Source organism: Narcine bancroftii, chromosome 1 (assembly GCF_036971445.1).
Source record: "Narcine bancroftii isolate sNarBan1 chromosome 1, sNarBan1.hap1, whole genome shotgun sequence".
Lineage (NCBI taxonomy): Eukaryota > Metazoa > Chordata > Chondrichthyes > Torpediniformes > Narcinidae > Narcine > Narcine bancroftii.
The window spans coordinates 130,984,983-131,008,312 of record NC_091469.1 but is presented as its reverse complement, the minus strand read 5'-3'; the positions used below and the strand labels follow the sequence as shown (position 1 = coordinate 131,008,312).

General features: G+C 41.5%; 1 protein-coding gene across 6 annotated transcripts in view; it reads left to right on the top strand.

Annotated features, from left to right (window-relative positions):
- Positions 1 to 23,330, top strand: part of snx25 (sorting nexin 25) — a 367,103-nt gene that overhangs the window by 126,222 nt on the left and 217,551 nt on the right. For all 6 annotated transcript variants that reach the window (XM_069939621.1, XM_069939646.1, XM_069939613.1 and 3 more), the window contains exons 4-5: positions 10,779 to 10,954; positions 22,835 to 23,021. In XM_069939621.1, coding sequence (XP_069795722.1) covers positions 10,779 to 10,954; positions 22,835 to 23,021 — 363 coding nt within the window. The remainder of the gene's footprint in view (positions 1 to 10,778; positions 10,955 to 22,834; positions 23,022 to 23,330) is intronic.

Genomic DNA, 23,330 nt, shown 5'->3' with positions numbered 1-23,330 from the left:
ACTAAGATGAGAAACATAAGAAATAGGAGGAAGAGGGGGCCATCTGGCCCATTGAGCTTGTTCTGCTATTCAATGAGATTATGGCTGATGTGATAATCATCTCCATCTCCCTGCCTTTTCTCTTTATCCCTAAATTCCCCTACTTTGTAAAAATGTATCCAACCTTGTCTTAAATATATTTACTGAGGTAGCCTCCACTGCTTAAATGGACAGCAATTTCCATAGGTTCACCACCCTTAGGGAAAATCATTTCCTCCTCATCTCATTCCTAAATCATCTACCCTGGATCTTGAGGTTATGGCCCTTAGTCCTAGTCTCCCCATAAATGGAACAACTTGCTAACCTCCATTTTATCTGTGCCTTTTATAATTGTATACATTTCTATAAGGTCCCCACTCATTCTTTGAAATTCTAGTGAGTACAGTCCCAGACAACTCCTCTCCTCATAGGCTAACCTCTTCAACTCTAGAATCAAACTGGTGAACTTGCCAAGAAAGCCAGTACATGCTTCCTCAAGTAAGAAGACCTATTGAGTGATCTCACTAGTACCTTGTACAGTTGCAGCATAACCTTCCCGCTCCTAAATTCAATCCCTCTTAACAATGAAGGCCAACATTTCATTTGCCTTATTGATAGCCTTCTGCACCTGCAAACAATCTTTTATGATAAAGCAGGATTAGGGTACTGAAGTTGTATGATCGGCCATGATTATATTGAGGACTTTTACTGATGCACTATATTGATTTTCCTCTCTTCTCTCTTTATTGTACAGTCAATTTGTTTACATTCATTACCTAGTAACAGTTCTTTTATTTGTTTACATGTGTACACTATGTACAATTTATTTTTTGCATGACCAATTGGTGGTAATTCTGTTGTCTTTGGCTTGGCTTCACGGACGAAGATTTATGGAGGGGGTAAAAAGTCCACGTCAGCTGCAGGCTCGTTTGTGGCTGACAAGTCCGATGCGGGACAGGCAGACACGATTGCAGCGGTTGCAGGGGAAAATTGATTGGTTGGGGTTGGGTGTTGGGTTTTTCCTCCTTTGCCTTTTGTTCGTGAGGTGGGCTCTGCGGTCTTCTTCAAAGGAGGTTGCTGCCCGCCAAACTGTGAGGCGCCAAGATGCACGGTTTGAGGCGTTATCAGCCCACTGGCGGTGGTCAATGTGGCAGGCACCAAGAGATTTCTTTAGGCAGTCCTTGTACCTTTTCTTTGGTGCACCTCTGTCACGGTGGCCAGTGGAGAGCTCGCCATATAACACGATCTTGGGAAGGCGATGGTCCTCCATTCTGGAGACGTGACCCATCCAGCGCAGCTGGATCTTCAGCAGCATGGACTCGATGCTGTCGACCTCTGCCATCTCGAGTACTTCGACGTTAGGGGTGTAAGCGCTCCAATGGATGTTGAGGATGGAGCGGAGACAACGCTGGTGGAAGCGTTCTAGGAGCCGTAGGTGGTGCCGGTAGATGACCCATGATTCGGAGCCGAACAGGAGTGTGGGTATGACAACGGCTCTGTATACGCTTATCTTTGTGAGGTTTTTCAGTTGGTTGTTTTTCCAGACTCTTTTGTGTAGTCTTCCAAAGGCGCTATTTGCCTTGGCGAGTCTGTTGTCTATCTCATTGTCGATCCTTGCATCTGATGAAATGGTGCAGCCGAGATAGGTAAACTGGTTGACCGTTTTGAGTTTTGTGTGCCCGATGGAGATGTGGGGGCGCTGGTAGTCATGGTGGGGAGCTGGCTGATGGAGGACCTCAGTTTTCTTCAGGCTGACTTCCAGGCCAAACATTTTGGCAGTTTCCGCAAAGCAGGACGTTAAGTGCTGAAGAGCTGGCTCTGAATGGGCAACTAAAGCGGCATCATCTGCAAAGAGTAGTTCACGGACAAGTTTCTCTTGTGTCTTGGTGTGAGCTTGCAGGCGCCTCAGATTGAAGAGACTGCCATCCGTGCGGTACCGGATGTAAACAGCGTCTTCATTGTTGGGGTCTTTCATGGCTTGGTTCAGCATCATGCTGAAGAAGATTGAAAAGAGGGTTGGTGCGAGAACACAGCCTTGCTTCACGCCATTGTTAATGGAGAAGGGTTCAGAGAGCTCATTGCTGTATCTGACCCGACCTTGTTGGTTTTCGTGCAGTTGGATAATCATGTTGAGGAACTTTGGGGGACATCCGATGCGCTCTAGTATTTGCCAAAGCCCTTTCCTGCTCACGGTGTCGAAGGCTTTGGTGAGGTCAACAAAGGTGATGTAGAGTCCTTTGTTTTGTTCTCTGCACTTTTCTTGGAGCTGTCTGAGGGCAAAGACCATGTCAGTGGTTCCTCTGTTTGCGCGAAAGCCGCACTGTGATTCTGGGAGAATATTCTCAGCGACACTAGGTATTATTCTATTTAGTAGAATCCTAGCGAAGATTTTGCCTGCAATGGAGAGCAACGTGATTCCCCTGTAGTTTGAGCAGTCTGATTTCTCGCCTTTGTTTTTGTACTGGGTGATGATGGTGGCATCACGAAGATCCTGAGGCAGTTTACCTTGGTCCCAACAAAGCTTGAAAAACTCATGCAGTTTGGCATGCAGAGTTTTGCCGCCAGCCTTCCAGACTTCTGGGGGGATTCCATCCATACCTGCTGCTTTGCCACTTTTCAGTTGTTCGATTGCCTTATATGTCTCATCCAGGGTGGGAACCTCATCCAGCTCTAGCCTAAGGGGCTGTTGAGGGAGCTGGAGCAGGGCGGAATCTTGGACTGAGCGGTTGGCACTGAAAAGAGATTGGAAGTGTTCTGACCATCGGTTGAGGATGGAGATCTTGTCGCTGAGGAGGACTTTGCCGTCTGAGCTGCGCAGCGGGCTTTGGACTTGGGGTGAGGGGCCGTACACAGCCTTTAGAGCCTCGTAGAAACCCCTGAAGTCGCCAATGTCCGCGCTGAGCTGTGTTCGTTTGGCGAGGCTAGTCCACCACTCATTTTGGATCTCCCGGAGTTTGCGCTGAAGATGGCTGCATGCGCGACGGAAGGCTTGTTTCTTCTCTGGACAGGACGGCTTTGTAAGGTGAGCCTGGTGGGCAGCTCGCTTCTTTGCCAGCAGCTCCTGGATTTCCTGGCTGTTTTCGTCAAACCAGTCCTTGTTTTTCCTGGAGGAGAAGCCCAGTACCTCTTCAGTGGATTGCAGTATGGTAGTCTTCAACTGATCCCAGAGGGTTTCAGGGGACGGGTCCGTGAGGCGGGTTGCAACGTCGAGCTTTGCTTTGAGGTTTGCCTGGAAGTTTCCTCTCGCTTCGTCTGACTGCAGGTTTCCAACATTGAACCTCTTTCTGGGCGCTTTATTGTTCCTGGGCTTTGGCTTGAAGTGAAGGTTGAGCTTGCAGCGAACCAGCCGGTGGTCAGTGTGGCATTCCGCGCTAGGCATGACCCTGGTGTGGAGCACATCTTGTTTGTCACTTTCTCGCACCAGGATGTAGTCCAGGAGGTGCCAGTGTTTGGATCGGGGATGCATCCAGGTGGTCTTAAGGCTGTCCTTCTGCTGAAAAAGGGTGTTTGTAATGACAAGTCGCTGTTCTGCGCAGAGCTCCAACAGGAGGCGCCCATTGTCGTTGCACTTGCCGACGCCATGCTTGCCCAGGATTCCTAGCCAGGTTTCTGAGTCTTTGCCGACACGAGCGTTGAAGTCGCCCAGGATGACAACCTTGTCGGCTGTAGGGGTACGTTGGATGAGGTTGCGCAGGTCGGTGTAGAACTAGTTCTTTTCTGCTGGTTCCGCCTGGAGGGTTGGAGCATAGACACTGATGAGGGTGATGTGACGCTTGTTTTGAAGTGGGAGTCGCATGGACATGATTCGGTCCGAGAGGCCTGTCGGAAGGTTTTCGAGTTTGGAGGCAATGAAGCTCTTGACCATGAAGCCTACACCAGATAGGCGTCGTTCAACCGAAGGCTTGCCAGACCAGTAGAGGCAGGCGGAGGCCCCGGTCCGGGCAGGGAGTGGGAGGCGGCGGCCCCAGTCCAGGCACAGGGAGAGCAGCAGCGGCCCCGGCCCCGGTCCGGGCGAAGGGTAGACGGCGGCGGCCCCGATCCGGGCAGGAGCAAGGGGGAGACGGCGGCCCCGGCCTCGGTCGAGTGGGGCAGGCGAAGGCCCCAATCCGGGCAGAGAGTGGGAGGCGGCGGCCCCAATCCAGGCACAGGGTGAACTGCGGCGGCCTCGGCCCCGGTCCGGGCAGTATGGACCGACCTAGGAGGGGAGGCAGGCCCCTCCAGCCCGGGTAAGAAACCTGCATAGGAGAAGGCCACTCCGATATAAAACCTACGACCCAAGGACCTCGCTGCCACGTCCCAGCTTGCTTGGCCACGGCACACGAACCATGGGTGTAAAGGGTGGGGCCAGTACTGCGCGCACTGCACTCCACCTAAAAGCTCCTTTGCGCAGGCCCGAGGACAGGTCCACGTCCTCCCCCTCCACGTCCTCCCCCTCCACGTCCTCCCCCTCCACGTCCTCCCCCTCCACGTCCTCCCCCTCCACGTCCTCCCCCTCCACGTCCTCCCCCTCCACGTCCTCCCCCTCAAAAGATGCTCACAAACTCAAGCTAGCATGCTGGAACATCAGAACCATGCTAGACAAGGCTGACAGCCACCGACCTGAACGTCGGTCTGCCCTCATTGCACATGAACTCCTCAGACTTGACATCGACATAGCCGCTCTCAGTGAAGTCCGCCTGGCAGATGTAGGCAGCCTCCAAGAACGCGGCGCAGGCTACACACTCTAATTCTGTTGTACCTGCTGAAAAAACAAATATGGATGCATTCTGGCAATAAATCTGAAATCTGACAAATCTGAGTAGGTTTGTAGGACTGAATACTTCTGCTCCTCTTTATGTTTCTCTGGACCAAGGAATGGAGAATGAGATTGATGGGAACTAAATGGTTGGTAAGACAATGGTTGACTGAATGTAAAGCAGTACAGCACAATATGGGACCTTTGGAACACTGTGTGCCAATCTATAGAAGTGAAGTTACTGCATAACTCTCCATGTCCATATTTGATGCAAATTTTATAAATTCAAGAGTCCATTCCCTCTGGCAATCCCTCTTCTACTAAGAATAAAGTTTGAACAGATCTTATTTAAAATACTGGAGCTCTGCTCATGCTAGACATGCTGGGGTAACAGTCTTTGCAAAAGCTTTGGACAGTGCCCAATAGACTTCATTAATGGATTGTTGTTTACAAAAAGACAACAGATGAAAGAGCTTGTTGGAGCCGCATTCTGTCTGGAGTGGAACTTGCTGTTCTAGGAGGGTCATATGGTTTTGCAAGCAGAGAGAGTAAAACAGGCTGTGTGAGAGAGAGAGACACACACACACACACACACACACACACACACACACACACACACACACACACACACACACACACACACATACATAGATCAATTCTACAGTTTTACAGTCAGCAGCAGCAACTGGGACTGGAACAGGACAAGCTGGCAAGCTTGTGGAAATCCTCATTTGGAAGATGGGCTGTGAGTTCTTAGTTCAGCTTGGTCAAAACCCTTGTGGTTCATGCAAGAGAAGAGGACTGGCTGTCTAATGTTTTATTTGGAAAAAGAGAAATAAAAAGGCACTCTGTGGTGTTCTGAAAGAAAGAAGTTATTATTTGCAGAATCCTGAGGGGGCATGTTCCTTCAGTGATATACTGAAGAGGCTGATTTAAAAAAAGAGTCAATTGTGGATGTCAGCGTACAACAAATCTCTCTGAACACTGACAAGAACCTTCCTGAGTGGTAACCATTTACCTTTCAAGCACCAAAGCATGGTGAACTTCATAAATGTTTAATTCTGTGCACAGTATAAGAATTGCCTGCAACCAGTGAACTTGGAGGAATGAGAAATGAGATTGGACTGTGAAGCAAAGAACTTTTCTGAACTTACACACACATTACTTATACGTGTGCTTAGAATTTGAAGGGGGTTAAGTTAAGTTAGTTAAGCAAATAGTGATACGTTAAAGTTTGATTCTGTTTTCATGTTTAAAGATAATTAAAAACAACTTTTGTTTAAGTAACCATTTGTCTTGGTGAATATCTATTGCTGCTGGGTTTTGGAATCCTCTGGGCTTGGAACACATATTTTATTCAAGGTGCATCTTTATATTCAAATTACTCTCCCAGGACTTGGCTTTGACTAAATCCTGAATATTAAATGGAAATCGACTGCATAGAACACAATAACATTTGACACTAAATATAGACGACACTTTCCAAGTTCTAATATTTCCCAATTTCAAAAAATGTCATCTTAACAGAAACGTAAGCAATGATATTCCAAATTACCATCTTATTAATTCAATACATCAAACTTCATAGTTACAGCTGTAAGTAGCTTTAATTGGTTGATTAAAAAAGGATAAACATTTTGCATAACTTCGCATGGAGATTTTCATAACGATGAATAAACAAAACATACTGTATAATGATAATGATATTCAACTTTAAACAAATATAAAAGAAATAAACAAAATAAGATGAATTCAAAGAAAAGTATTTCAAGCTCTCATCTCAATTCTTCGAAGAATGAGATACAAACTCTCGGTTTGCTCGGATATTTATGACATATGACATCATAGTAACTATGGTAACACTACAATCAACAATTTTCCTTTCAAGGGTAGGCACAAAATTAACAAAAATCAAAAACACAAGGTTTTTAACGTTTATATTCCAGCCCATAAGCTTCAGTATGAAGCTTCCTTTTTTTTTTTTAGCTTTAACCTATACAGGAACTATTGAGAGAGCTTTGTTACTGGCCCCAGTAAGACTGTTTGTCTGAACTGAAGCTGAGGCATTGTCTTTGACTGTGTCTTTAGTCATTGATTCAGATCGTTTGACTTCCATCTCAACTTTGTTGAGTATACAGTAACTTTGGATGCTTTAAACTGCATATATCACAACTGAGTCTTTTATTACAAGTTTTACTGATGTGTCCTCTACACAAGCAACCAAAACATATTCCATTCTTCTGTAAAAAGTTTCATTTTTTGTCATACGACTTTTTCTCCAGTCATGAACATCTTTCTAAAGCATGCTTATCTTTGCAATACAAACAGCTTTCCTGAACAGTCTGATCTTCCTTTTCCATTGTTTCCTTGTTCTTTCCTGTGCTCGAATCTGACACAGGAGTAACAAAGGTTTCTGATGAGATGACGATTTAGACTTCTTTACATCTTTTGGAACTATTGAAGTATCCTTAAAATTTCCAAGTGCCCACATGGTGTAAACACATACATGCCATTCCAAGAATTGTAAAACATCCTCAAAAGTGTCATCCCTTCCGGAAAGCATCTTAAGCTCTCCAACTTTGGTTCTCCATACGTCCCTCAGTTTATAAGGTAATTTATTGACAATAATCAACAAATTAGCAAGAAAGTTCAGCTCTTGCAAATGTACCCTACTTCCTATTGCGTTACCACATCCTCTCAGAAAGCGAGCGTATGCTTGTAAAGCCTCTGTGTCCTCTGACTTTATTACTGACCAAGAAAGAATCTTGTCGATGTGGGCCCTTGCAATTTTATTTTCATCCCCATAATTATGATGCAATAATTCTTTCGCCCTTTTAAAACCTTGGTCTGGCTCTATATATTGGCACATTTTGACAAACTTCTTCACCTGTCCTCCAGTAAACTGTTCCAGGTAATATAAACGATCAATGTGATGTATTACTTTCAATGTGATGTTCAAAATATTTCATGAATGTCAGATATTGTAATGGATTTCCAGTTAAAAACTGGAATTTCCTTCTTGGGTAAAACATATGAACCTTGTTGCTGCGCTAACATAGCAGAGGTTTTATTTTGTTTTTCTATGAGTGATAATATATTGTCTTGTCCACCATGGCTTACGACTGATTGTCTTGTTGTGAATGGAGCAAATGGAACTTGAACTGGTGCCATAGGTGTAGGACGTTGAGTCGTAAGTGATGGCATTAATGGGGATCCTTAGTATGTAAGTGATGGTACTGGTGGAGATCCTTGACTTATTGCTGGTTCTTCAGCAACACGAAGAGACATCTTGCATGGTTGAACTTGGTTGAAATGCTCTCCTTTCAGGAACATTTATAAATTGTGTGATGTGAAAAGATAGAATGTTGCTAGCCCTTTCCAGAGGGTTGGTCATTGACATTTGAGTACTCGCAGCACCACCTGTGGTGCTTGAGTAGGTTCAATTCTTGAGGCTGCAGTACCCATTGATCTGCTGGAATGTTAGGTGTGAGCCCTTTGGGTATTTCACTTTGAGTGATAGATCTTACAGAAGCCTGAGATAATGCTTTTACTTTGGCTATCTTGAAAGCATATTGTTCCTCTAGATATAATATTTTCTCTCTTTAATAATATTTTGTTCTTCTTGCTGAATTTTTATTTCAGCTTCTTCCCTTAGTTGCTGATTCTTCATTTCAGTTTTTTTAATCTTCTAGAGCTCATCTCTTCTCCAACTACTCACAATGTGTCTCGATAGCCAAATCTGATTGTGCCTTAGCATGCATAGCTGAAATGCTTGATGCATGCGAAGCTGTACTTGCTCTAGATGCCTTTGAAGACTTTGAAAATCTTCCTGTGCTCATAACCCTGGAAATACTATCATCAGGATTCACATCTGAACTTTTAGATACCACTGATTGAGTCTCTATCTTCAGCAATTTGCTCGATACAGCATCAGTGGGGCTTTACAACATACATTCATCTGTTTCAGTTCCACTAACCTTTAAGTCTGCTATTGAGGCATGCAGTGCCTTATTGGAGTCTTCTTCTTGCTTGGTAGTTGAAGCTGCTTCTTCAATGGTGGCTGGATCTAATCTTCTGCCAAGTGTTGTCAGTCCACCGTGCTGGCTCAACTCACAACCAAATGGCTCTTTGAGAGGAGCTGGTTGCTTGAGGTCTTTAGCCCGACAAGACTTCTTCTTTTCCATCTTGGGTTCTTCACACTGCAGCCTGTCCTCTCCTGTCTTCCTGGTTCAGGGAACTGTAAACAAATTTGTGTCTTGCGTGGTCCTTTTAAGAGGATTTCTTTTAAGAGAATGTCTCTGTTCTGCACATTGGCACTTTCATATCAGTTATTTATAGAACACATTCTGGGCTTTCTGCCAGATTCTGCTAACCAGAGCTCTATGTTATCTCTCAAGGTTACAGGTGTCTGCAGTCAGACAGACATGTTCTCATAGAGGCTTCTGGAATCTTCTCACAGACAACTAAACTTCTTTAAAGCTTAAATGCTTAATAAATTGAGTTTTTCCAGATATATTTCACAATCCTAACTTTTCTTTGAATAAGAATATAGACAACACTTTCCAAGTTCTAATAATTCCCAATTTCAAAACATGTCATCTTCACAGAAACATAAGGGATGATTTTCCGAATTACCATCTTATTAATTCAATAAATCAAACTTTGTAGATGCAGCTGTAAGTACCTTTAATTTTTTGATAAAAACGAATAATAATTTTGCATATCTTCACATTGAGATTTTCATAACAATGAGTAAACAAAACATACTGTATAATGATAATGGTATTCAACTTTAAACAAATATAAAAGAGATAAAATAAGGCAAATTAAGATGAATTCAAAGAAAAGTATTTCGACCTCACATCTGTCATATGTTTTCAAGAATGAGATACTCTTGGTTCGCTCGGATATTGCGACATATGACATCATAGTAACACTACAAGCAACAATTTTCCTTAAAGGCATAGGCACAAAATTAACAAAAATCAAAAACACAAGGTTTTAACCTTTGCACTAAATTCCAAATTTTGTATGGAGAAATGTGAAACTAATATTGGGGAAGTAGCATGCATACTGAATAATCTGATAGAGTTTATTTTAGATGAAAATTGAATTTTCAATACAGTTTAACCTTGAGCAAGACTAACACAATGGTTTGAAGAGCTTATTTGTGTGCCTAAAGTTACTGTTTATCATGTTGTATATTTATTGAGGAATGCTTGATGGGGTATGGCTTCTCTTGATTCACTTCCTGACACTGGCTACTTTCACCTGATCAGCATGTAATCTTAACATCTAATGTGTGCAAATTTCTCACCCTCTCCAAACAAGAACTTGAGCTGCATTGCAGATTGATACAAGAACATGAGAAGATAAGAAATAGGAGCAGGAGTAGGCCTGTCGAGCCTGCTCCGCCATTCAATAAGGTCATGACTAATATGATGACAGATTCATCTCCATCTACTTGCCTTTCCCCCCCCATAATCTCTTAATTACCTTATTTTGTAAAAAACTATCCTACTTTGTCTTAAATATACTTACTGAGGTAGCCTTCACTGGTTCAATGGACAGTGAATTCCCCAGATTCACCACCCTCTGGGTAAAGCAGTTCCACCTCATCTTCGTCCTAAATTTATTACCCTGAATTCTGAGGCTATGTCCCCAAGTTCTGGTCCACCCCATCAATGCCTCCTCTATCTTGCCTTTCATAATGTATGGTTTCTATAAGATCCCCTCTGCTTCTTCTAAATTTCAGCAAGTGCAGTCCCAGACAACTCCATCTCTCCTCATAGGCTAACCCCTTCATCTCTAGAATCAACCTGATGAACCTCATCTGCACCGCCTCCAAAGCCAGTACATCTCTCCTCAAGTCAGGAGACCAGAACTGCACACAGTTCCCGTCAATACAAAAAAGTACCAATAAAGTCTGTAAGGGTTTTATTTTGGAAAGAAAAAGAATAATTGTTGATTGTTTCATAATGTGTGAAATACATATAAATGTTTCAAATCGTCTGATTCCTTTCAGGCAGGAGGAGCAGCCACCAAAACCCTTTCCCTTACACCCATGCTTGAAGAGTTTGAAGGATGAGGACCATTTCCTGCGAACCTGCTCACAAGTACTCGTGCTTTGCTTCGTATCACCAAAAGATCTCTCCTCTCGCAGCTTGCAGATTGTCCTTGCTGAGATATTAGCCATGAAAGGTATGTGCCGCGGTGGTTTTGAATTGAGGCTGAATACACTGACCACTATGGTGCCACCACCATCCCCACTATGTTTCAGACTTTTTGCCTATCTCACATTTCGTAATCTTTCCTGGAAATTTAAAAGTTTAAACTGAAAAATCTGGCACTCACTGATAAATCACTTCCATATAAAGCAGTGGCTTTTTTGTAATGATTGAAATGTGGGGGAGAAAAACACTTAGAAAGTAAGTGTAATCTGCAGTCAAAATTTAATGAGATTTTAAGAGACACTTCCCTTTGTGAACAAATAAATAAACAAACAGATGAGCAAAGTTGCCTGCCTTGCTGGAAGCACCGCAGTTCAGGCTGTTTGTGAGAGGTCCTTGGGGTTGGGAGCTAATTAGTTTGAAGAATACATTCAGAGTTCATTCTTTATCTTTATGTTTAGGTCTTGTTCCCACTTTTGTTTGGGTTTACAGCTTATTTCATCATTCTCTTTCTCTTGCAGTTTGATGTACATGTTTGTTATAAATCTTTTAATTATCATTGTGTCTGTAATCACATATTCAAAGCTGCTTCCTTCTGGTAATCTCAATCTGCTTCCCAATTTGTCCTTCAAGTAGGTTTTCAGTTGGAGGTACCCAAACATTGTATCGTGAGTTATACCATATTTGTACTTCATTTGTTCAAAAGATAATAAATTATTTCCCAAAAAAACAATTTTCTATTCTTTTGATCCCTTTTCTCTCCCATTCTCTAAAGGAAAGGTTATCTATTGTAAATGGGATTTGTTGATTTTGCGTCATTAATAATTTTGGTAGTTGGTAATTTGTTTTTTTCCTTTCTATGTGAATCTTCTTCCAAATGATGAGCAGATGGTGCAGTACTGGTGAACTCCCATGTTGCACCAGCTTTTCATCCCACTTATATAGTATATTTTCTGGTACCTTCTCCCCTATTTTATCTAGCTCTAATCTGGTCCAATCTGATAAAGAATGAAAAATGGGAAAAGCTATGCTCCGGAACTATGAGAAATACAATAAACACGAGGTTACACATGATACAATATAATTGGTTACACAGGCTATATATCAAGCCCCAAAAGTTAAATAAATGGGACCCAACAGTATCAGATAGATGTTTTCGCTGTAAGAAGGAAACGGGAACAACAGTACATGCAATTTGGGCATGTGAGAAAGTGGAAAAGTTTTGGGAAGATCTAAATCAGATATTAAATAAAATCACAAAAAGCAATGTACCAAAAAATCCAGAGATCTTTCTTCTAAGTAATATAAGAAGTAAAGAACTTGGCCTCGATTTGGATGAAGCACAAAAAAGATTTATTATGATAGCCTTAGCTGTAGCAAAAAAATGTATTATGTCAACCTGGAAATCAGAAGAGAGCCTGAGAGTACAGCAATGGTACATAGAAATGAATAAATGTATTCCATTGGAAAAAATAACATAAAATTTAAGAAATAACGTCACAGTATTTGAAAAAATTTTGGAACCGTACATGGAACACAACAGAGAGGGCCTACCGTGGACCTCCACCCCCTAAAATGACAGAAGGAGAAGAAGATGAAATGAACTGACCCAGTGTGTAAAAGTAGATGACACAATTATCTTGTTTATTTTCATTGTGTGATGACATTGTTTAATGGGTTTATTGTATTATATATGTAGAACGTTGAGTGGGGAGGGAAGGAGGGAGGGAAGGGAGGGGGAAAAAGGGGAAAAAATGACTGCATATTCAAGAGGGAAATGTTTGTGGGTATTTTGGTTAAAATGGTTCATAGTGTGAAAAATAAAAAAAATTTAAAAACAGAATACATTCAGAGTTAATTATTGGTATGCATTCTGCCAAGGAAAACTGGAGAAATAAATAAGGAAACTTGCTTTACGTGAAGTTGTTTCCTGAAATGATTCTCCATTGCTCTTTTCAATAACCTTTTATAGCTGTGTTTTGAATACTTTGTTAAAAATGGACACTTGCCATGGAATAATATCCCTTTTGTCCTGGTTGGTCAGGGCCACATTAAATCTTTTCTCAGTCTTGATTTTAGCTCAATGCTTTCTAGTATTGGTGGAATTTGCTTTGTTAATTTATTTGTGAGTCTTAACTCATGGGATGGCAAATTATTCTAAAAGTTGTTTTCAATTTTATTCACTGCTGCTCCAAGCTGAAACTGAAGCTATGGCATAATGTCCTATTTTTTTCAAACAATGCATGATGTTTTATAATTAGACTTTTTTTTTTACTTTCAATCTTATTAGGCCTGAATTAGATCAAGCTCTGGTCAGCTACATAACTATAACTATGCTTCAGGAGCGGCACTTGAGACCGTAGAATGTTTATGAGAGACTGATTATTTGTAATATTACTTAATTTGAAGTTAAGCAGGTAAATCAACATTGCCATTCAAATAAGCTTGTTCCTCTGAGAATTGGGCTCAGTCAGGTTCATTAATGCCAATGAAAGTCTTTGCTTTTCTGATCATATTCTGGAACTGTGAGTTGCTTTGGCACCATTTGGGTGTCCAGTGTTTGTGTGAGGTTCTCTGCCTCAAAGGGTATTTCAGAGCTACATTTTGTGAAAAATGAGTGAATGTCCTCATTCTCCATCATTCTTCAAGTGCACGAAGAGGAGTCACGTAATGGAGTAATGGCCGGTAGGAGAATACCAGCCCTCTCCAGAAAAGAAGGAAAATAGTGAAGAAAAAGCAAAGCACCAGACACACAAATCACAACAAATAAAAAATAAAGGTGTGGAGAAAATGGCACCCAAGAAAGAAAAGCCAAAAACAACAGGAAGAAAAAAAGAAAGAAAGACGCCGGAAGAGAAAGGTGAAGGCCTTACCTGCACGAAAAAGCAGGGACCCACCGTGGAAAGAGGAGCCCACTCCCCAAGGTTAGTGGAGACCCCGCAGGGTTGCGACCCACTAACCGCAGGACTGCAAAAATGGCTCACGGTGCCAAACAGAGGTGTGGAACTGTGCATGCGTGATGTACACAACAAAGACAACACTGGAGTGAAACTCCACAGCATGAACAGCTGAGAGATACCCGACAGCAGGGCTCCCAGCTGGAAGATAAAGAAAACAACGGGAACGGAAGGGATGAGAATGAAAAAAGGAAACCAGAGACACAACAGATAACCAACCCAGAAGAAAAGGACCAACATCAAGACACCAACATCAAAACAAAATACCCAACAAACTGAGACAAGCAGCTCAACAAGAAAGTCAGAAGAGACACAGATACAAGGAAGAGAAATAGAAGACACAAATTCAAGAACAGACACAGAAGAAGAAGGAGAAGAACACCAAGCTCTGCACAGAGGAATAGGAGGTAAAATGAATGGACATTACATGGATAAAAAAACATTTCAAGAACAAATGAAAGCATTAAAAGAATGGCTGACACTAGAATTCAGTGAAATGAAAAGAAAAATGAAAAGTACAGAAGAAAAAGTGAGTAGAATAGAGCTGGTCATGACAGATGTAGGGAAAAGATTAGAAAATGTGGAAGAACATGAATGGCGGTAGATATGGAAGTGAACGACTTAAAAAGAAAATTGGAAGAAAGTGTTAAAAAAGTTAAAGAAACACAGGAGTTGTTAGCTCAGAAGATGGATATAATGGAAAACTATAGTAGGTGAAACAATATAAAGATAGTGGGCCTTAAGGAAGATGAAGAAGGCAAAGATACGAAAGAATTTATAAAAGAATGGATCCCAAAAGTCCTGGGAATGCCAGAAATGCAGGAAGGAATGGAAATAGAAAGGGGACACAGAACACTAGCCCCGAAACCACAGTCACAACAAAAACCAAGATCCGTTTTAGTAAAATTAAGAGTTGTTAGACTGATAGATGCACCTGAGATCATTTCCACCATGTACAACCTGTTGACTTTCATCAGTGCATGTAATTTTCACATCATTTTTTCCCTTCTCCATTCCTCTAGCTGCTCTGGCACTCTGGTTACCCTCTCCCTGCAAATCCCTATATGGACCACAACATCTGGCTGCTCACCCTCCCTCCTGAGAATGCTGTGAACTCGATCTGAGGTATCTCGGACCCTGGGACCAGGGGGAAATGTACCATCTGGGATACTGGCTCTTTTCCACAGAATGTCTTATCTGTCTCCCTAACTATGGAATCCCCCTTCACTACATCTCCCCATTCTCCCTTCCCTTCTTAGCCACACAATGACTATATGCCAGAGACCTGATCACCATGGCTTGTCTCTGATAGGTCATTTCCTTTCCTCCCCCCCTTCCCCCCCCCCCCCCCCCACCCACCACAACCGCCTCCCTCAGCAGTATCCAAAATGGTATATTTGTTATTTAGGAGAATGGCAACAGGTGTGACCTGCACTAACTGCTTGTTCCCCTTTCCTCTCCTGACTGTCACCCATCTACGCTCCTACCTCCTAGGTGTGCTAATGTCCCTGTAACTCTGGTCTTTCACCCCCTCTGCCTCCCAAATAATCTGAAGTTCATTCCACTTCAGCTCCAATTCCTTAACTCGATTTGTCAGGAGTCATCAGGGATGGATGAAGTCGTCAGTTCTTAAAGTTTGCAATCTTTCATGTTTAGAAGGAAAGAGAGAAAGTTGGGTGTTGCAGAGGTAAAGAATAAAGTGGAACTGCACACTAGGTCAGTTTTGTTGCAAAGAAAGACATCAAGAGCATGCACATGCCAAAATGTGAAATTAAACACGGGTCTCGGGATGTGACGTGCAATGTCTTCAGAAATGCCTGAAGGGTATGATCTTGGATTATCTCTAATCCTTAATTTACTGTGAGGAAGTTGAGGACTTGACCTGGTTTAGTTCATTCTTCTGTGTCATAGCAACACAAATGATAATTGAATCATAAATGTTTATGAATAAAATGCAACCTTTAAGATTGTGATGACAGTACTCTGACTGTCATTAGTTAAGTAAGCTCGACTTGGCATAGAGTTTAGACTAGCCACCTACAGTGCATGTGGCCATGATGTGAGAAGCCAGGCTTGTGAATGAAATACACTCTTGTGAATTAAATAGAATTGACAAGGATACTTCCATGTTGGCAATTCTAGGTTCTTCTTTATCCTCTTTTTATATAAACTAACTGATAACCTGATAATTAAACATAGTCTGAGAATATGGGTACAATTTAGTAGTTTTTTTTATTTCAGAGGTTTTTTTTCTCTTGCCAGCCCTGTTTCTCCAATCATTTTTTTTTAACCTTGTTTACAAGACACCACTTTCAATGACTGGCACAGATTGGGTATTAAATGGTGGTAAAATTTTATTTTACCTGAAAGTCATTTTTTTTAGATATTTACAAATTAAACACTTTGTTCAATCTCAGATGGCTGATTTTCCTAGAATCCATGAGGTGACTGTTCTTGACACATTTTTTGATCTAGAATCTTCCCATAAAGGCTTAATATCTCTTATTTATGATAATTTGGCTGATCTAAGACTAGACCACCTAGTTAAAATCAAGAATGCCTGGGAGCAGGATTTGAATCTTGTCCAATGATGTTTGGGACTACATTTTTAATTTGATTAACAATACCTCCTTCTGTGCATGAGATTGTTTGCTGCAATTTAAAGTGAACCTGAGAGGACATATGTCTAAAGTTAAATTGTCTCATTTTTATTCATACATAAATCCTGTATGTGACAAATGTAAAATGGGTGATGCTTCTAATTCATATGTTCTGGACCTACCCTGGCTTAGAAGAATTTTGAAAGATGTTTCAAATTACTATCAGTAATTCTTAAATTAAAATGGGAACCTTGCCCTTTAATTGCTCTTTTTAGATCACCTCAAGATATTGATGTATTACTGACTTCAATACAAAGACGAATTTTATCTTTTACTTAATTGATAACCAGACATGCAATTTTGATTAAATGGAAAGATAACAGTCCACCTACACATGCTCAATGGTGAACGGATATTATACCTTGTTTAACTCTAGAAAAAATTAGATGAGCTATCAAGGATTCAAATATTAAGTTCCAAAAGACATGGTGCACATTTATGGATTACTATCATAAATAATCTCAAGATTTAGTGTTGTTCTTGAATTTTGGCATTGTGCTGACCTTCTCCAAGTTGGTGCCATTTGATTTATACATGTCAACTTTCAACCCTGCTTAGAGGAAGTAGTTTTGAAATTTTTTCTTTTATTTTTCCTTTTTGTTTTTTTTGTGTTGTTAAATTTTACTTCACTGTCATGATTGTCTTCTGGATTTCCTTATTTAGAGAATACTTGCAAACAAAATTCCCAATTCTTGTAGTGTTACAAGCCCAGGGGACCCATAAACCCAGCAGCAATAGATATTCACCAAGACAAATGGTTACTTAAACAAAAGTTACTTTTAATAATCTTTAAACATGAAAACAGGATCACACTTTAACTTATCACTATTGACTTAACTAACCTAACTTAACTCCCTTCTAATTCTAAGCAAACGTGTATGTAATGTGTGTGTAAGTTCAGAAAAGTCCTTTGGTTCACAGTCCAGTCTCACTTCTCATTCTTCCAAGTTCACTAGTTGCAGGCAATTCTTAAACTGTGCACAGAATTTAACATTTATGAAGTTCACCAGGCTTGGTGCTTGAAAAGTAAATGGTTACCATTCAGGAAGGTTCTTGTTGGTTTTCAGAGAGAAATTTGTTGTTCCAGGACATCCACGACTGATTTACTTCCATCAGCCACTTCAGTTTCTTGCTGACGAAACTTGCCACTTCAGGGTTCTCCAGATGATAACCTCTTTCTTTCAGGTCACGACAGAGTTCCTTTTTGTTTCTCTTATTCCAAGTGAAACATTAGACAGCCAGTCCTCTCCTCTTGCATGAGCAACAAGAGCTTTGACCAAGCCGAAATAAGAACATTTCTTCCAAATGGGGCTTTCTACAAGCTTGCTAGCTTGTCCTGTTCCAGTCCCAGCTGCTGTTTCTGGCTGTAACACTGTAGAAGTGATCTCTGTCTGTCTGTCTCTCTCTCTCACTCACACTGAGAGAAAGCCTGTTTGTCTCTCTCTGCTTGCAAAACCACATGACCCTCTTACAACAGTTCCAGACAATCTGTGGCTCCAACAAGCTCTTTCATCTGTTGCCATTTTGTAAACAACAATTCATTAGTGAAGTATCTTGGGCACTCTCCAAAGCTCTTGCAAAGGCTGTGAGGCCCTGATATGTCTAGCATTCAAAGAGCTCCAGTATTTTAAATAATATTTTAAAGTGCTTGTGTGTAACCTACTCTAGCGAACCTTTCCCAATTTATCTCCCAAAAACATATCTAAATACTCTGTCACATTAGCTGCTTCTACTGTAAAATATTAGTAATAACATTTTAAAAAGAAAGAATTAAAATCAATTCATTTTTTTATTTTAAATAAACCCACCAGAGCAACACTATCAAACCTTCCCGCAAGGATATTGGTCCCCCTCCAGTTCAAGGTCTCAATAGCCCCTTTCAAATTGCAGCACCTGGGTAGCCCTCCTGGGACCTGGGTGCGATTACTGGGACAAAGGTGCTGGAAGCATCTTTCGAATCACAGGGGGATCTACCCATTAAATTCCCAACCTGGTGACTTAAGGGGGGTCCCGTCCCCACAATGACATGTCATGCACTGACCTGAAGTAACCCCTGTGTTCAGATGCTGGCTGCCCAGTGATGTATGCACGCAGGCGCTGACATCACCAGAATAAGTGGGTTGGTCATTTTTGTTTTCAAATCAGCTGTGGATGAGTCCTAGGTAAGTTTAACTGGGTTCCACGACTACCTCTGAGGTAGGTCAGGGACCCAGTTGCGTTCTGACGGGGTTAACTCGGTTGGACCCTTTCAAACTGCCATGTAACTGGGCACTAACCGTCCAAATTGCCTAGTTAACCCCATTTTACACAGCGGTTGAAAGGGCCTAATCCAACTTCTCAATCTAAATCTATTTCCTTTCAGATAACCCACCTTCGTGATTTTGCAACTAAAGTTGATTAACTTCACATTTATCCACATTGCACTGCATTTGTGCATTCAGTTAGCCTTCCCAAATCACTCTGTAGCCTCCCTGCATCCTCCTTAAAGTTCACGTCCCACCCATTCCAGGTATCTATTACTCGTTGTGTACAAAAAAAAAATCTTGACCTGCGTATCTCCTTTAAATTCCCCCTCCCTCACTCACTCTAAATGCATATCCTGACATATGTGACAATTTTACCCTGGGGAAGGAACTCTGACTGTCCACCCATTCAATGCTTCTAGTAATTCTATCAGGTGACTCCATTGTCTCTGATGCTCCATAGAAAACAATCCAAGTTTGTCTAACCATACTTCATAGCCTCCAATCCAGCCAGCATCCTAGTAAATCTGTACCCTTTCTCCACATCCTTTCTGTAATGAGATGACCAGAATTGGGCAAAGTACTCTGCGGGGCCTAACCAATATGACTTCCTTACTCTTGTATTCAATGCCTTGTCCGATGAAGGCTGATTAAGCCCTTGTTTTAATTTCTCTGCTTACATATGTAAGCTATGTTCTGTTTTATTTTTTTATAGCCTCTACCTTGTACACGACTGCATCAATCTTTGTGTATTTGTAATCTTACTAAATCCACCCATTGTTTCGTCCAATGTTCATGTTTATTGTAACATTTAACAAAATGTAATAATATATAAAATAAACATTGAGGGATCTGCAGCCAAAATAACATCCTTCCACCACTACCCTCTGAATTCTTTGAGCCAGCCAATTCCCTATGGATCTACTATGTGTTTACTTCCTGGATCAGCTACCATGTGACCTTGTCAAGTGTCTTACTAAAGTCCATATAGGCAGTGTTCACTGCCCTACCCTCATCAATTACCTTTGTCACTGCCTTAGAAAAACTAAAATCATATTTCTAAGATGTGACCTGCCCCACACAAAGCTTACTGTCCTTAACCTGACTGGTGTAGAATTTATCGGATAATTCCTATTTCCCTATTTAACAAAGGAACAACATTGGCTACGCTTCAGCCCTCCAGTTATCAGTGAGAATTCAAAGATCTTTGTCAAGGTCGCTGCAATCTCTTCACTTGTCTCTTTCAATAAATTGTTATATCTCCTAACAGGCCCTGTGAACATATCCACCTCAATGCTCTTCAAACTTGCCCTAACATGTTAGCATTCTCTACTTTGTTCCCATGTTCTTTCCTTGGATTACGGAGACGTATAAAAAAAAGTGAAAGGACTTTAATAGGGTTTGTGGATGCACTCTCCCCTTTCCATCCAAGTTCCTCCTGATGTCTCTGACCTAAATTATCTAAATCGAGCAGGCAATTTTTGGTTTTGAGATTTATTTGGCTCATTCATTATTTTGGACTATATAATGAATATGAACATGAAAATCTGAAAAATTAATAAATGTGGGATCATCTCATTTTAATGTGCATACTATCATTTGGAAATATATTTTTACTTAAGTAACCATTGTTTTGGTGAAGTTCTGCTGCTGTTGGTTTTTGGAATCCTCTGGACACGTAACTACCTGCAGTGATGGACAAGGAATGGATAGGTCAAAGGAATTTCTCTGAGGTGAGGGGCACCAGTGGAATTAATGTATTTGAGGGCATCTGACTCACAGGTTAGAGAAATCTTGTTCTAGATGGAGGGGAGGGGCTGAGAACAATCATTTGGGAATTGGGTGAGATGAAGTCAAGAGCTGAGGTCAACTATTGCAAAGGGGAAGCTACTGTTAACTCAGAAGGAAGGCATTCTAAGGGACACTTGTGTGGAGAATCTCATGATCGGATCTGACCAGGAAAACAGAATGGGTTCCTTGTCTGAAGCAAGGTGGGAGGAAGCATGATTGAGAAAACTGTGGGATTCTGTGGGCTTGTGGTGGTATTGGTGGCCAACATATCCCCTTTGATTCAGAGAGAATAGTATTCTTGCCTTTCATCCCACCAGCCTTCTTACATAACAACTTGTCTTTTGATTCATACCACGTTCAATTATGTTTCACATCCAAATGCATCTTCCCCTCCCTGGCCCCTTTACGTCCATTCCTAAAGTGACTCCCAGGTTTGGATTTCCATCTCCAACCCAACCCATTGCCTTCTCTTGTACGTTCCCAAGCGATTGCAGGAGATACATATGTCCTTTTATCTCTTCCCACCAAGGATCCAAACTTTCCTTTCAGTCAAAGCAATTGCCTCTCATCTTAACTCTTTGAACTCTGACTCTCAAATGTGAGCCTATGTGCTTGTGCACTTTTCTTTAGGCATATAGCACAGTAACAGGCCCTTTCGGCCCATGAGCCCATGCCACCCAATTGCACTCAATTAACTTGCAATCCCCATACATTTCTGAAAGGTGGGAGGAAACCAGAGTGCCTGGAGGAAGTCCACACAGACACAGGGAGAATGTACAAACTCCTTATCGACAGCATCGGAATCGAATCCCGGTTTCTGGCTCTGTAATAGCATGGGGCAAACAGTGCTGCCTCATTTTCAATTCTGATTTCAAATAACCCCTATCTTTTACAAACAGCACCTCATCTTTCTTTTGGTCACCACTTTTGAGTCCCACTCCCAACTTCAACAATGTCAAATATCTTGCTTGTTCAGTTTGTTTCAGAACTGGACAGTTATGCAGCAAGCTTTATCCATTTGTAATTGTTCTTTCTCCTCACAAGCTGCCTAATATTCTGGGCATTTCTAGCACACTTCTTAAGGCTTCATGTCCCAGCTACACTTTCCATCTTTTGATTTTTTTTTCTTTTTCTCTCACAGTTCTGATTAATCTGTTCACCAGGTCCATGAACATTTGGAGTCACCTTGGCAACCCTTGTCTTGCCTGATCAATGGTTCTATTCATCCATTCCCAACACTTTTTTTTCCAACTTGAAGCTCACTGTTTCCTCACTTTCCCAGTTTTGTAGGCAAATGGTCCTAACCCAGATTACCTACCTGGGCTTCATGGGTCGAAAGGGAGAGAGGGACCTCATCCATGCTGTGATTTAATAATTCTTCAACCTCAAATATTAACTCTGTTTCTCTCTCCAAAAGATGCTTAGCTGTTGAGTGCTTGCAGTGGTTTCTATGTTTGCTTCATCGGTAACTTTTTGATTTTTCTACCTTAGTGAAATTGGGAAGGTAAAAGTAGTCCACTGGTTAATTGAACAATTTAAAGGTAATGCAAAATGTTCAAAGTTTGCCTGCCATGGTGTTTTTTCCCCCAAAGATGTTAAAGCCACATTCAAGGATTGTATACAAGTTCAATATTGGCTACACTTGAGCCTTGAAGTTGTCCATGAGAATTCATGACAAGCCCATTGATGCTGACTTTACCCTAAGGGAGTGTTCACCTTTGTTATTGGGGCTTGGTTCCAGCAGGAAGATTTTTTTTGGTATAAAAGATCATGGAAACTCAATTAACAACAAATGAATTTCTGTTCTTTTCATCTGCTTGCTCTCAATGTTGAGCAAATTCACTGAAACCGCAGTTTTCCTCGGCCTAGTGGCGTGAGACTGTCACTGGAGATTATATTGAGACAAAAAGAAAAGGTGCTGGGAATGTTCAGCAGTTTAGGAAAGACAAATACCTGTAATAAACATTTCATGTTGTAAAAACTTGGGCCCACAATATTAGCTGAAGCACCCCGGGCGGCTGAGTATTTCTAACAATTGTGATATTTCCCTCGGATCTCCAAAGTCTGCCTTCTTTTTTTTTTTTTTCACTTTTTGTCAAATTTCAAGTCTTTTAAGGAGTGGATATGGGGAGGGGTGGGGGGGGGGGGTGGAAACTATTTCACAATCTTGAGTCTTTGTTGCTGAGAGATTATGACTTTTATAAATTTGGGGCTGGATTCAGAGCGGTGTCCATTCTAACCTTGTGTCTGTTGTTCACAGTACTAAAACCAATGGTGGAACTGCTCAGTGACCCTGACTACATTAATCAAATGCTGCTAACCCAGATGGAGCACAGGGAGAAGGTGAATGAGCATCAAAAGAAGGCCTACACGTATGCCCCTTCCTATGAGGAGTTCATCAAGTTTATCAACAGCAGCTGCGATGTGGACTTCTTAAAGCAGCTGAGGTAATAATAACCCTGACATATGTCTTGGATTATAATCAGTATTACTTTCTATCATTAGTTTTACCGAGGCTTTAAAATCCTTGGCTTACCATTTGTTTTTGAGTGGTGATAAGGGTGCAAGTCATCGAGAAGTTGAAAGCAAAGTTTAATTTGATGTTTAATTTTCATGTCTTTTTCTTTGGCTTGGCTTCGCGGACGAAGATTTATGGAAGGGGTAAATGTCCACGTCAGCTGCAGGCTCATTGGTGGCTGACAAGTCCGATGCGGGACAGGCAGACACGGTTGCAGCGGTTACAGAGGAAAATTGGT